The sequence below is a fragment of the Staurois parvus genome, unplaced genomic scaffold, assembly GCF_062004578.1.
Source record: "Staurois parvus isolate SC_StPar_1 unplaced genomic scaffold, SC_StPar_1.0 ptg000466l, whole genome shotgun sequence".
Taxonomy (NCBI): Eukaryota; Metazoa; Chordata; class Amphibia; order Anura; family Ranidae; genus Staurois; species Staurois parvus.
Genome location: NW_028318262.1, coordinates 1,192,117 through 1,205,891, shown reverse-complemented (window position 1 = coordinate 1,205,891; position 13,775 = coordinate 1,192,117). Strand labels below are relative to the sequence as shown.

Genomic DNA, 13,775 nt, shown 5'->3' with positions numbered 1-13,775 from the left:
GTCCTCCCCGCCATTTTGCTTTATGGAAATTATGCCATATGATACCAGTCCACATACTATATTCCTTACTATGCCACTACTCCATGTACAACCCATAAACCTCCTTAAATACTCCGATTATACACAGAATTCCTAAACACTCTTATGCATTAACTATATACACAGATTCTTGTGGGGGACGTACATAATACTGTATGGATAAAGGAATATAAATACACTTAATAAAAAGGGACCTATTTAAAATCAAAATTTTATCTACTAGCATTACAAAATACATAAACCTTCTATACAAAGTATTCTTAATATACAAGAATATATAAATGAATATAAATCAATGTATATTATTCCCACCCCGCCCTCTAGTGGCAAAGGAGGAGATAACATCATATATCCTTCTATATCAGTGGTTCTCAACCTTCCTAATGCCGCGACCCCTTAATACAGTTCCTCATGTTGTGGTGACCCCCAACCATAAAATTATTTTCGTTGCTACTTCATAACTGTAATTTTGCAGCGGGAGGAGTAGTGCCACGTCATTGGTGTCAGTGGGAGGAATAGTGTCCCATCACTGATGTCAATGGGAGGAATAGTGCCCCATCATTGGTATCAGTGGTAGGAATAGTGCCCCATCATTGGTATCAGTGGGAGGAATAGTGCCCCATCATAGGTGTCAGTGGGGGGAATAGTGCCCCATCATAGGTGTCAGTGGGGGGAATAGTGCCCCATCATAGGTGTCAGTGGGGGGAATAGTGCCCCATCATTGGTGTCAGTGGGAGGAATAGTGCCACAACATTGGTGTCAGGGGGGGGAATAGTGCCCCAACATTGGTGTCAGTGGGAGGAATAGTGCCCCAACATTGGTGTCAGTGGGAGGAATAGTGCCTCATCATTGGTGTCAGTGGGAGGAATAGTGCCCCATCACTGGTGTCAGTGGGAGGAATAGTGCCCCATCACTGGTGTCAGTGGGAGGAATAGTGTCCCATCACTGGTGTCAGTGGGAGGAAAAGTGTCCCATCACTGGTATCAGTGGGAGGAATAGTGCCCCAATATTGGTGTCAGTGGGAGGAAAAGTGCCCCATCATTGGTATCAGTGGGAGGAATAGTGCCCCATCATGGGTGTCAGTGGGAGGAATAGTGCCCCAACATTGGTATCAGGGGGAGGAATAGTGCCCCATCATTGGTATCAGTGGGAGGAATAGTGCCCCATCATTGGTGTCAGTGGGAGGAATAGTGCCCCATCATAGGTGTCAGTGGGGGGAATAGTGCCCCATCATTGGTATCAGTGGGAGGAATAGTGCCCCATCATTGGTGCCAGTGGGAGGAATAGTGCCCCATCATTGGTGTCAGTGGGGGGAATAGTGCCCCATCATTTGTGTCAGTGGGAGGAATAGTGCCCCAACATTGGTATCAGGGGAGGAATAGTGCCCCAACATTGGTGTTAGGGGGAGCAATAGTGCCCCAACATTGATGTCAGTGGGAGGAATAGTGCCCCATCGTTGGTGTCAGTGGGGGAAATAGTGCCCCATCGTTGGTGTCAGTGGGGGGAATAGTGCCCCATCGTTGGTATCAGTGGGGGGAATAGTGCCCCATCGTTGGTGTCAGTGGGGGGAATAGTGCCCCATCGTTGGTGTCAGTGGGGGGAGGAATCGTGCCCCATCGTTGGTGTCAGTGGGGGGAGGAATCGTGCCCCATCGTTGGTGTCAGTGGGGGGAGGAATCGTGCCCCATCGTTGGTGTCAGTGGGGGGAGGAATCGTGCCCCATCGTTGGTGTCATTTGGGGGAGGGATCGTACCTCATCGTTGGTGTCAGTGGGGGGAGGAATAGTGCCCCATCGTTGGTGTCAGTGGGAGGAATAGTGCCCCATCATTGGTATTAGTGACACCAATGATTGGGCACTATTCCTCCCACTGACACCAATGATACTTACCTTGCTGACCCCTGCTCCAGCCTGGGCTTGCTCGCTCCCTCCCTCTCCCATGGTACAGACACTTACCGGTCAGCTGTCTTCCTTCTCCGGCCGATCTGCTCCTCTTCACTCGCTCGATCTTCGCGGTGCCGCTCGGCTCCTCCTCTCCAAGCTCCACCTCCTCGCCGGTGATTGGCCGCCTGTGTGCCTCTCCTGAGCTACAGTTCTGGCGGCCAATCACACCGGCGAGGATTTATCCCGGGGGTGTGGCCAGATGACAGGGGCGGCATGTCATCCCGCCCACACCTGGAGACAGACAGAGGAGCGGTGTCTCGGTTCCTAAGACCATCGGAAATATGTGTTTTCCGATGGTCTTAGGCGACCCCTGTGAAAGCGTCGTTCGACCCCCAAAGGGGTTGCGACCCACAGGTTGAGAACCGCTGTTCTATATCCTTCCGAATCATAACCATAAATACTTTATAAAAAATAAAATAAATAAAAATACATATTATTTATGTAATATTAATTAAATCTAACATTTTATTAATTCTTATTAATTTTAATAATTTATTTTTATAATAAGATTGATTTTATAATCTTATTATACCTTATAAAATATATAAAATATTAAAATTAATAAGAATTAGTAAAATATTAGATTTAATTAATATTACATAAACAAATAATATATATTTTTATTTTATTTTTTATAGAGTATTTATGGTTAGTATTCGGAAGGATATAGAAGGATATATGAGGTTATCTCCTCCTTTGCCACAAGAGGGCGGGGTGGGAATAATATACATTGATTTATATTAATTTATATATTCTTGTATATTAAGAATACTTTGTATAGAAGGTTTATGTATTTTGTAATGCTAGTAGATAATATTTTGATTTTAAATAGGTCCCTTTTTTATTAAGTGTATTTATATTCCTTTATCCATACAGTATTATGTACATCCCCCACAAGAATCTGTATATATAGTTAATGCATAAGAGTGTTTAGGAATTCTATCTATAATCGGAGTATTTAAGGAGGTTTATAGGTTGTACATGGAGTAGTGGCATAGTAAGGAATATATTATGCGGACTGGTATCGTATGGTATCGTTTCCATAAAGCAAAATGGCGGGGAAGGACTCACAATTAGCAATCCAGACAAAGATATAGTGCGGCCGCCTCTCCAATGCACACACCCCTTATGAGGAAGTCAAGGAAGTGACGAAACGCGTCAAGGGACGTGACGTTGGATGCTACACGAGAAACCGGAAGTAGTGGGTCGCCATTTTAACTGTGGGGAAAGCGGTTGGCGTTCCTGGAAGCTGCTGCAAGGTGGATCATGGGATCTTTTATGCCTGATATGTGGCGTTTTATGTAAGCATTATTAATAAAGCATAGAGTTATTATATCTTTACATACTACAGTATACGAATCTCCTTTTCTCTATGAATGGTTGCACTGGAGTCTTAAAGGAGACAGGAGTATCGATAGGAGTATTGGGGGATCAGAAGGTATCTGTCCGGGCTCCGGGTATGACCATAGGTATGTGAACTGATGCAGGGAAACGCAGGCTTCAGATATGTTATAAACAATACAATTTATTAATACTAACAATACAAACGCAGTGCAATACTAAAACATAAAACACAGTGCAAACGAACCAAACCAAACCACCCACAGATAACAATACATACAATGCAAGCGTAGTCAGGCAGGCCGGGTCAATAACAATCGGGCAGGTAGGAACAGGAGGAGCAGGCAGAGAGTAGTCAGGTCACGAGCCGGGTACAGCAACTAACGGGCAGGTAGGTACAGGGGGTCAGGCAGAGAATGGTCGGGGTCACAAGCCAGGGATCAAACAGGAGAAGTCAGCAGAGGTCAGGATCAGGCAGGGTCAGCAACGAGTCAGTCAGGCAGGAACAGGAATGCAGGTAACAAGATACAGGGGCCCATAGAAAAACACACACCAAGGCACAGACTGCAGGTCTGGCCATCCCTTAAATACACCTGCATAATCAGCTTCAGGTGTTTGGCTGACTGCAGGGTTGAGTCTCTGATTGCTGAGAGCACCCGCTGGCCAGCCCTGGTACTGCAGCCCACAAGGCAGGTGAGTCCCACCATTACTGGCAAGTCCATTCCTGACAGTACCCCCCCTCAAGGAGCGGCCTCAGGACGCTCCAAACAGTCTTACCCTGGCAAAATGTTCCACCGCCCGGGTCTGGTAACTGGCAGGATATCAAAGACTGGCACATCGGGCAGGACTCCGGGCAGCGGCACATCGGGCTGGACTCCGGGCAGCGGCACATCGGGCTGGACTCCGGGCAGCGGCACATCGGGCTGGACTCCGGGCAGCGGCACATCGGGCTGGACTCCGAGCAGAGGCACATCGGGCTGGATACCGGGCAGAGGCACATCGGGCTGGACACTGGATCCCCAGGCGGAGCAGCAGGCACCGGGCCACCAGGCGGGGCGGCAGGCACCGGGCCCCCAGCCAGAGCGGCAAGCGCCGGGCCCCCAGGCGGAGCGGCGGGCGCCGGGCCCCCAGGAGGAGCGGTGGGCGCCGGGCCCCCAGGCGGAGCGGCGGGTGCCGGGCCCCCAGGAGGGGCGGCAGGCATCGGGGCCCCCTGGGCGGAGCGACAGGCATCGGGTCCCCGGGCGGAGCGACAGGCATCGGGCCCCCGGGCGGAGCGACAGGCATCGGGCCCCCAAGCGGAGCGGCGGGCGCTGGACCCCCAGGAGGGGCGGCAGGCACCGGGCCCCCAGGCGGAGCGGCAGGCACCGGGCCATCAGGCACGACAGCGGGCATCGGGTCACCAGGCATCAGGTCATTTGGCTCGCCAGCGGGCACCGCGTCATCTGGCAAGGCAGTGGGCACCGAGTCACCAGGCACGACAGTGGGTTCCGAGTCAACTGGCATGACCGGGGGCACTGGGTCAGACATTGGATCGTCTGGCTCGACAGCGGGTCACCAGGCATCAGGTCATTTGGCTCGACAAACGGGCAACGCGTCATCTGGCAAGGCAGTGGGCACAGAGTCACCAGGCACGACAGTGGGCTCTGAGTCAATTGGCACGACAGCGGGCACCGGGTCATCAGGTACCGGATCGTCTGGCTCGACAGCAGGCACCGGGTCATCAGGCATTGGATCGTCTGGCTCAACAGCGGGCATCGGGTCACCAGGCATGACAGCAGGCACTGGGTCATCAGGCATTGGATTGTCTGGCTCGACAGCGGGCATCGGGTCACCAGGTATGACAGCGGGCACTGGGTCACCAGGCATCAGGTCATTTGGCTCGCCAGCGGGCACCGCGTCATCTGGCGCTGGATCGTCTGGCTCGACAGCGGGCATCGGGTCACCAGGCATGACAGCGGGCACTGGGTCATCAGGCATTGGATCGTCTGGCTCGACAGCGGACATCGGGTCACCAGGCATGACAGCGGGCACCGGGTCTTCAGGTACCGGATCGTCTGGATCGACAGCGGGCACCGGGTCATCTGGCATTGGATCGTCTGGCTCGACAGCGGGCATCGGGTCACCAGGTATGACAGCGGGCACTGGGTCATCAGGCGTGATAGGATCATCAGGCTGGATCAGTTCATCAGGCTGGGTACAGACATCAGGCTGGGTAGAGACATCAGGCTGGGTAGAGACATCAGGCTGAAGTGCGGGTGCCGAGGCACCAGGCTGAACCATGGAAGGCAGGTTCTCAGACGGCAGGCTCACCGGTTTGGAAACTGGCAGGATGGTACTGGTTGGAAAGAATTTTCGCTTTTTTCTGGTTTTAACTACTGGAGCACTGCAAGTAAACGCAGGTCTGCAAACGAATGGAGCAGCTGAGGACAGAGAAGAGCTGGAAGATGGAACAGAGGAGGGAGCAGTTGCTACAGAGGACTTCTTTACAGGGTTAAAGAAAGGATAGGTGCAGCGAGTGGGAGCAGAGGACTGGTATGTGGTAGTTAGCAGAGTATACTGGGCCGTCACTGGGGGTGCTGTCGGGGATGTAGGAAGAGTGCCTTGAGCAGAGGAATGACGTTGTAAGCTGACTGAGGCTGGGTGCAACAAGTCTGACCATGTCTGCAGTATGGGTTGAACAAAGCTCAGCTTACACAAAGCCTGTCTGGTCAAAGACTGCACTGCGTTTATACAATCCCTTAATACCTGTTGTGAACATGTGGCATAATGCTCCAAGAAGCAATCCACATCATCCTCTAATAACCATACCAGGGACTTTACCTGGTCTGCACTAAATGGTGGCAAAAAGTCATTCCTGCTTTCAGGGGTACCAGATGAAGCCAACTCTGCACAAACCTGAATCAAAGGTTGCACCTCAGAGAACTCTGGGCCCTGATCTACTAGAACATGAGCGACCCATATACATTCTAGCAGTTGATCCCTGGGATACTCCCTCAGAGTCTGATAAGCATATTCTCTGTCATCAAAAACCAGCAGCGACAAATACACAACCTCATCAAGATCCATCCTTCCCAGCAACAAGCCAAGATGGCTTCCCTGTGCAGCCACTTCTGGTCAGGAGTGGCCTTGGTGTAATGTCAGGGCTCCGGGTATGACCAGAGGTATGTGAACTGACACAGGGAAACGCAGGCTTCAGATATGTTATAAACAATATAATTTATTAATACTAACAATACAAACGCAGTGCAATACTAAAACATAAAACACAGTGCAAACGAACCAAACCACCCACAGATAACAATACATACAATGCAAGCGTAGTCAGGCAGGCCTGGGTCAATAACAATCGGGCAGGTAGGAACAGGAGGAGCAGGCAGAGAGTAGTCAGGTCACGAGCCGGGTACAGCAACTAACGGGCAGGTAGGTACAGGGGGTCAGGCAGAGAATGGTCGGGGTCACAAGCCAGGGATCAAACAGGAGAAGTCAGCAGAGGTCAGGATCAGGCAGGGTCAGCAACGAGTCAGTCAGGCAGGAACAGGAATGAAGGTAACAAGATACAGGGGCCCATAGAAAAACACACACCAAGGCACAGACTGCAGGTCTGGCCATCCCTTAAATACACCTGCATAATCAGCTTCAGGTGTTTGGCTGACTGCAGGGTTGAGTCTCTGATTGCTGAGAGCACCCGCTGGCCAGCCCTGGTACTGCAACCCCTTGTGCAGGTGAGTCCCACCATTACTGGCAAGTCCATTCCTGACAGTATCCACAAGGTCCTAACAGATCTGTATCTGTTCCCACCCTTGGATATATAAAAAGGCTGGCTTATTACTTATTTTTGGTAAGGGTATGCAATTCAGCCACATTAGATGTGTAAACTGAGTGATCACTGAAATACTTTATAAATACAGAGTGGTTTACTATCACGTATTCCACAGGTCACCACGTGTTTGCATGATTTATGCATTTTGCATGAGACCTATAAGGTTTTTTTGGTATAAGTATTTGTGATATTTTGATGAATTTATGTAAGGATAATGCACTATTGAGTTTTCTCTTATTTTGAGGTATACGGCACATACTGGATTTACATGGCGAGTTTTTGGAAGAAATTATTTATGGACTTTATTTTGTTATTTTGATTGTTTATATTGACTATATGGACGCTAAGAAGGGTATTTGACTAATTATATGAACACTAAGAAGGGTATTTAATTAACACAGCAATAAGACCAACACAACCAAACCCAAAAATAAAATGGTGGGAACTCCCCTACAAAATCACCTGCAAGAACTTCCATCCAAAACTGGAGTTCACAGATGTGTGAATATACACCTGGTAGAACTTAGTAAACATTAGAACAAAAGAGCAGGTAGCAGCTTTACATACTTGAACAGAAAATTGATACTGAATGGTCCAGGAAGCACTGACATTCCTGGTGAAATGGGCCTTAACTGGGAAAGGGGAAACCTTTCTCTTGATCACATAGGGATAACATAAGTCTGTGAAATGAGCTGATGAATCCACCTTGAAATAGTGCATCAAGAAGCAGCCTGACTCTCAGGAAGAAAAAGTGAATTAGACCGTTAAAAAAAAAAAAGAAAAAAAAAAGCTGTACGTTTCAAATAAAACTTGAACAGCTTAAACATCCAAAGCTTGAAGCACCTTTTTCTTAGGATGCTTAGGATTAAAACTAAAGAAGACAAATAAAAAGTTATTTTTCAGGTGCAATGAAGAAACCACCTTGGGTAAGAAAGAGGACTGGGGCCTCAACGTAACCTTATCCTGGTGAACGTCCAGAAAAGGTTCCCTGCAGGAAAGCAGGAAAGCACAGCTACCGCCAAGACCTGCAAGCCGTGGTAATGGACACTAAAAATATAACCTTGTTCATTAGGATTGATAAGGGAATCTCTTAGAGACGTTCGTAGGTAGAAGTCTGAAAAACAGACAAAATTAAGATACAGTTCCATAGAGAGACTAGGGACTGTACAAGCAGAACAATCCATGTAATTACTCTCCCAAAGGCTTTACTAGGGAATGAGATGCAAGAGGCCTCTGAAACAGAAGAACCAGGCCAGGAACTGTCTCTTAATAGCCAGTGACATCCCCACGCCCGACTGGAGAAAAGCTAAAATGTGCCCCAACATACGGTTACTCCAGTGAAATAAGCCTTCCATTTACAATGGGACACACCAGACTAATGGTAATAACTCTTGCTGATTTTTGTTTTTATTCTTTATTTAAAGTTTTCAGAAAAATACAAAATATGGTATAAGGATACCAACAAAAACAAGTTAACGCGACTTCTGGGGGAACCACCATTATCAATAGTACAAAAAAAACAAAACACACACCAAGGCCAACTTGGAACATAGCTGTAGAGTTCAGGGAAATGCATCGGAGTGTATCAAACTACTGCCAGAGGGATCCCAACTGGCAAAACAGCAGGGGCCCCTTTTCCACCGACAGGGTTAGCCTTCCACTTATATATATAGCAATAATTCTGGACCTTGCACTGATTTTTATCTCAACATGGGCTTTAAGGGCTTGGCAAATTTCCCACTGCAACTACTGCAGGCTGCAGAGTCACTAAAACATTTACTGTGACAGTCAGGTTCTTGTTTAAGTAGGCAATAGCCAGGTCAACAGCCTGAGAGTCCCATCTTTTGTAAAATTCCTCCACATAGGGTACTGGTGTGCAAATTGCTTCAGTGGTAAAAATACCTTCTCTGGGTGAGCCCAATCGACATACATCACTTCATGTAAGTGAGGGTACACTGAAAAGGACCTGGGGTTTTTGGGGAGTGTCTAAAAGCAGTGACTTTAGGGGAAGAGGATTCCAGCACCAGTAATTTAAGGTTTGTGAGAACCACATCTGCCAGGAAGCCCACTATAGCTTTCAGTGTTTGAGACAACCCTAGACACTGAGATCCCTCCTGAGAAGACTCAACAGCTTCAATCTCTTCCTCATTCTTAGGAATGTTCTCTGATGCCTCATATTTCCTCAATAGGGAAGCAAGGCAAGGAAAGCACCAACATATGCTTCCCAGGAGTTCCAAGTCCATGAGAACACATGAAAGCTGTTCACGCAGCCCAGATATGGCTACAGAAAAATCTTCCATTTACACAAAAGGAAGTGGAGGTTTGTCCCCCTCAAACAGTAGAAATAAAAGATAAGGGCAGGGATTCAGAAATAAGCTGACCCTTTGGGGAGTCATTGCAGGGTGAACTATGCAGGAGGTCCTTCCTACCTTATTGAGGGATTTGGGGTCCCACCGCTTTTCTCCCCACATCTCTCTGCCTGCAGGAGGCCATGGTTAGCTGAGGGTTAAAAATGGCCTGTGAACCGAAAGGGAAACACTCAATCAGCTGAGAGGAGTGTTGGCTTATGTTGCAGTCACCCCCAGTAGACAATGTCCCAATATTTGCTGTACAGAGCTGGAGCAAGAATGTCACTGAGCAGGCTGACTTTCAGTGCCGTACAACCAGGTACATATTTCCATGCTGTGTAATCTCGTAGAGCACATGTCCTGTGTCCAGCAAAAACTGCGTCCTCAAACGCGCAGACGCCTGCAATTATGCACATGTCCCACATTGTTCCTTTTGCATTATAACATCACTGTATGTCACCCCAGGATAAAACTGTCCCATAACACAAGAAAAAACTGTTGGTGGAACTACCACACTGCTTCACACAATTCTGAGGTACTCAGCAGTCCTTGGTGCAGGCCCAGTCTTCACCCAACACAGCTAGTGCACCCCACAGGAACTCGGCTCCCCTCAAGGGGGATCACTGCCCTGGACCTGTAAAGCACCCTGCCAGGGAGGTCACTGGATACACTGTATCTCAGGGACCACTGCCTGCTAGTCCAGTGCTGAACAACAGACATTACAGGCCTCCCCACTCCTACATGCGAGTTCCAAGTATAGTCACCCTTGGGATGGTAGCCATTCTGACCGATCCAGAAACAACCCACCTATGCCCCACACCAGGGGTATAAGGAAAAGGTCCCGAGAAAGATACTTAAAGTGCTACTAAACCCAGGACCCTGCATTCACTATATCTGGTCTCTCAGAGTACACAGAACATGGAAATGCAATTATTTTAGAAAATATAAACTAAATACATTTTCTCATCAACAGTTAGAGCAGTCTTGTGACTTTTATCAGTGTCCAGCAGAGCACTGGTTAAAGCTTGTAGGAGGAGTTTAAATTCTCCTCTGACTGTCCTTTGAGGCTGCATAACCCCTGACCCTCTGTCTGGACTATACTGATTGGCCCTGTGCTGATCACATGCACCCTCCCAAAAAACAAAAACAAAGAAAAAACCTCTCTAGCAATACACACTAAAGAGAGCATGCGCAGAATGCTCATAAAGCTCTGTACTATCAGCAGATGGATTGTAGACAGTAGAAGAAGGGGAGCATCATAGAAGACAGGATCAAACAGCCTTTTTACATAATGCAGAGGATTAACCCCTTAGGTTCCACAGTGAGTATAACAAGCATGCTTTCCTGTATATATAGACTGATTTTACTGTTGCAGGTTTGGTAACACTTTAAAGAGACACAGGGAGGGACACCCATCAACTGAGGACACTAGCTAAAAACTGAGGCTTAGCTGAGCAGGGAGGTGTCTATTCACCTGAAGGTGGCAGCATAACCCAAGTAGTCATAAATATCAGAGTCCAGTATGTCCTGTGATTTAAGATATATTAAAAAAAAATTACCTTCATGACTTAAAGAACTCTGGCAAAGCATATGTATAGAATAATAAATGGTCAGAATCAATTTCATAATTTTACTGTTGTGTCTATCCCTTTTCCAGTCTTATTGCCCACACTGAGAGAAACGTTAAAAAACAGAGAAAGAAAACAAACACTCAGAGGTTCTAAACCTTCTCAGTGCCATCCTAAAAAAGCGTAAAAAGCATATTTGGACAAAAATTAACCAAGTTAAGAAAAATATCAAACCTGTTTTAAAGCAAGTGCAACTATAAAACACAAAGAGATTCTTGAGTGTAGAATTCCATCCATTACAGATTGCTCAAAAAGAGTGATACATGTCTCCAAGGATCGTGGGTTGTCCTGTAAACGAAAAGAAAAAATACGTTATAGAAAAAGTCAGATAAACAATACTGTCAATACTGCAAAGATAACGTTGGTGACAAAAAGCCATTTTACATGCTATAGTGGGTATTTTAAAGTAAAACTGTACCCTCCCCAGGGTGGATAAAAATTGGTGATTTAAAAAAAAAAAAAAAGCCTTTGTTTTGTTTAAATCACTTTTTTCATTTACATTGGATTTTTTGATTTTTATCAAATATATTTTAATAAAATGCTTTTAGAGTAAAAATCTATCTAAAGATAGTTTTCTATTTAAGATATATTAATAATTTAGTTTATTCAGCATGAAATGGAGCTTAGTTATGTAGCATGAGGCTGTATATTCTGCAATATTTAAATTTTTTGTAAACTCATTCAATGAATCCAACTCAGCAAGAGAAGAGAACATGCACTGTATTGATGCATTCACACAATTTCACAGTAACCATGAGAAAAAACATGAAATAAAAGAATTTGAGTAGTTCTCCAGCGAGTGATTGACCTATTATAGGAATGAGTCGGATTCCTTACATTTAAAGACCACCTGTCATTTTAGATCCATCAAGGCAGCACCTGTTAGCGGGCATCGACTTACCTGCTGTCGCCACATCCCTCAACTTGTTGTGTCACTGCCGCATCACCAGCCAAAAGTGAATGGGACTGTTAGTGAGTCAGAGGAGGAGCCACTGCAGGGCAGAGATGACAGTTTCTCTTTAACCGCTTGCCTACCCGCCGCAATGGTTTTACTACGGCAGGGCGGCACCTGTACGCACATGCCATCTTATAACGTTGCTGTGTAAAACAGGTAGGGGGCGCGCGCGTGGCGTGTGCCCGCCCTACCCGTCCTGCCGATCGTGGCAGCGGGTGTCCATCACCGGTTCCTGGCGGGTCATTTCCCACCGGGTGCCAGCGATTACAAGTAATCACTGACAGATAGCACAGCTGCAGTGTTTACATTGCAGCTCTGCTATCGGTCAGTTCAGAGCACGCTGAACCTGAGTGAATACTTTATCTCTCCATGTTCCTGTGAAGTACACACCCCCGCCCCCTAGTAAAACACTCCCCTCACACAGTTAACCCTTTCATTACCTAATAAAAGTTAACCCCTTCCTCCCCAGTGCCATTAGTATAGTGTCAGTGTTTTTTTTTTGCACTGATCACTGTATTTGTGTCACTGGGGATGTCAGTGACCCCATGTCAGTTCCCCCTCAGTGTCAAAATGTCCACCGCAGTCCCGCCATTAGTCGCTGATCACTGTCATAAATCACTGATCACCGCCATAAGTCGCTGATTGCCGCCATTATTAGTATAATAAAAAAAAAATCTCAGTATCTTTCCCGCCATTTGTAGACGCTGTAACTTTCACTTTCCAATTAATTTACACGTATTGGGATTTACACGTATTGGGGTAGCCTGAAGTCTTTTGATGGAAAAAAAAAAAAATCTTCCTGCAAGGAGTTTCTCTCTTACACTAGCTATTGAGAATCCAGTGGTAAATTTAATTACAAACACCTTTATTAGCTGTACCCCAAAACTGAACTGTACAATTGTTACACTGTGGACTAACACTTTGAGGTTGCTTAAGCCACCTAACATCTTCCTGGCCTATCTACCAGCGGCTACCTTCTATATAATGGATATTTAAATGCTTTTGTTCTGATCTGATCATTACACCCCAAGAAAACTGTTCCCCTTGTCCCGGCAATCACAATTAAGTATCTAGAGCTTAAGGTCATGCTCCAAGCCTAAGCCTATTCTCAATTTGTTTGCATTTACATTGTGCACAGAAATCAAGTATCACAATTGATTATGCAGTTCCACATACCAGTTTGTAGCATATGGCAAACGCCAAAAAATATGTAATTCGATTTAGACGAAAGCATTGGATTTTCATGTCCAGTAGTGCTTCCAGAGCTCCTGTAAAATATAGAAGTGATTAACATGTTTTCTCCAGTAAAGTAATTTTCCTCCACAGATTAGAAATTTCCACTACTGAAAGGTGAATCCAATAGCCTACGTTGCACAGATATGGGATAGTTTTTGCCCAACTGGGATTGAGAGGGGTGGACAATTGCGGAGGATAGGGATGCCACCAAAGTACACTTGCAAACTTGGCCAACTGATTTGGAGGAAAACAAAAACTTGTGACAGGCCAGTAATCTGAGATCTATCAGTGTGGAAGGTGTAGGTCTGATCTCCACCCTCCTAACTGCATTGATATAACAGTCGTGTCACCATACAGTAGTATATGGGGTTGCACCGATGCTGCATTTTTATGTGCGAGTACAGATATTTGTGCTCGAGTACTTCCCAATAATGATTACGGATACGTTTGCGGTGTGATTTGAGTCA

At 46.5% G+C, this 13,775-nt stretch overlaps 1 protein-coding gene across 2 annotated transcripts in view; it reads right to left on the bottom strand.

Annotated features, from left to right (window-relative positions):
• The window catches only part of PTCD2 (pentatricopeptide repeat domain 2), a 120,719-nt gene that overhangs the window by 25,869 nt on the left and 81,075 nt on the right, over nucleotides 1-13,775 (bottom strand). For both annotated transcript variants that reach the window (XM_089689018.1, XM_089689017.1), the window contains exons 6-7: nucleotides 13,249-13,340; nucleotides 11,292-11,405 (exon numbers count right to left, since the gene is read on the bottom strand). In XM_089689018.1, coding sequence (XP_089545144.1) covers nucleotides 11,292-11,405; nucleotides 13,249-13,340 — 206 coding nt within the window. The remainder of the gene's footprint in view (nucleotides 1-11,291; nucleotides 11,406-13,248; nucleotides 13,341-13,775) is intronic.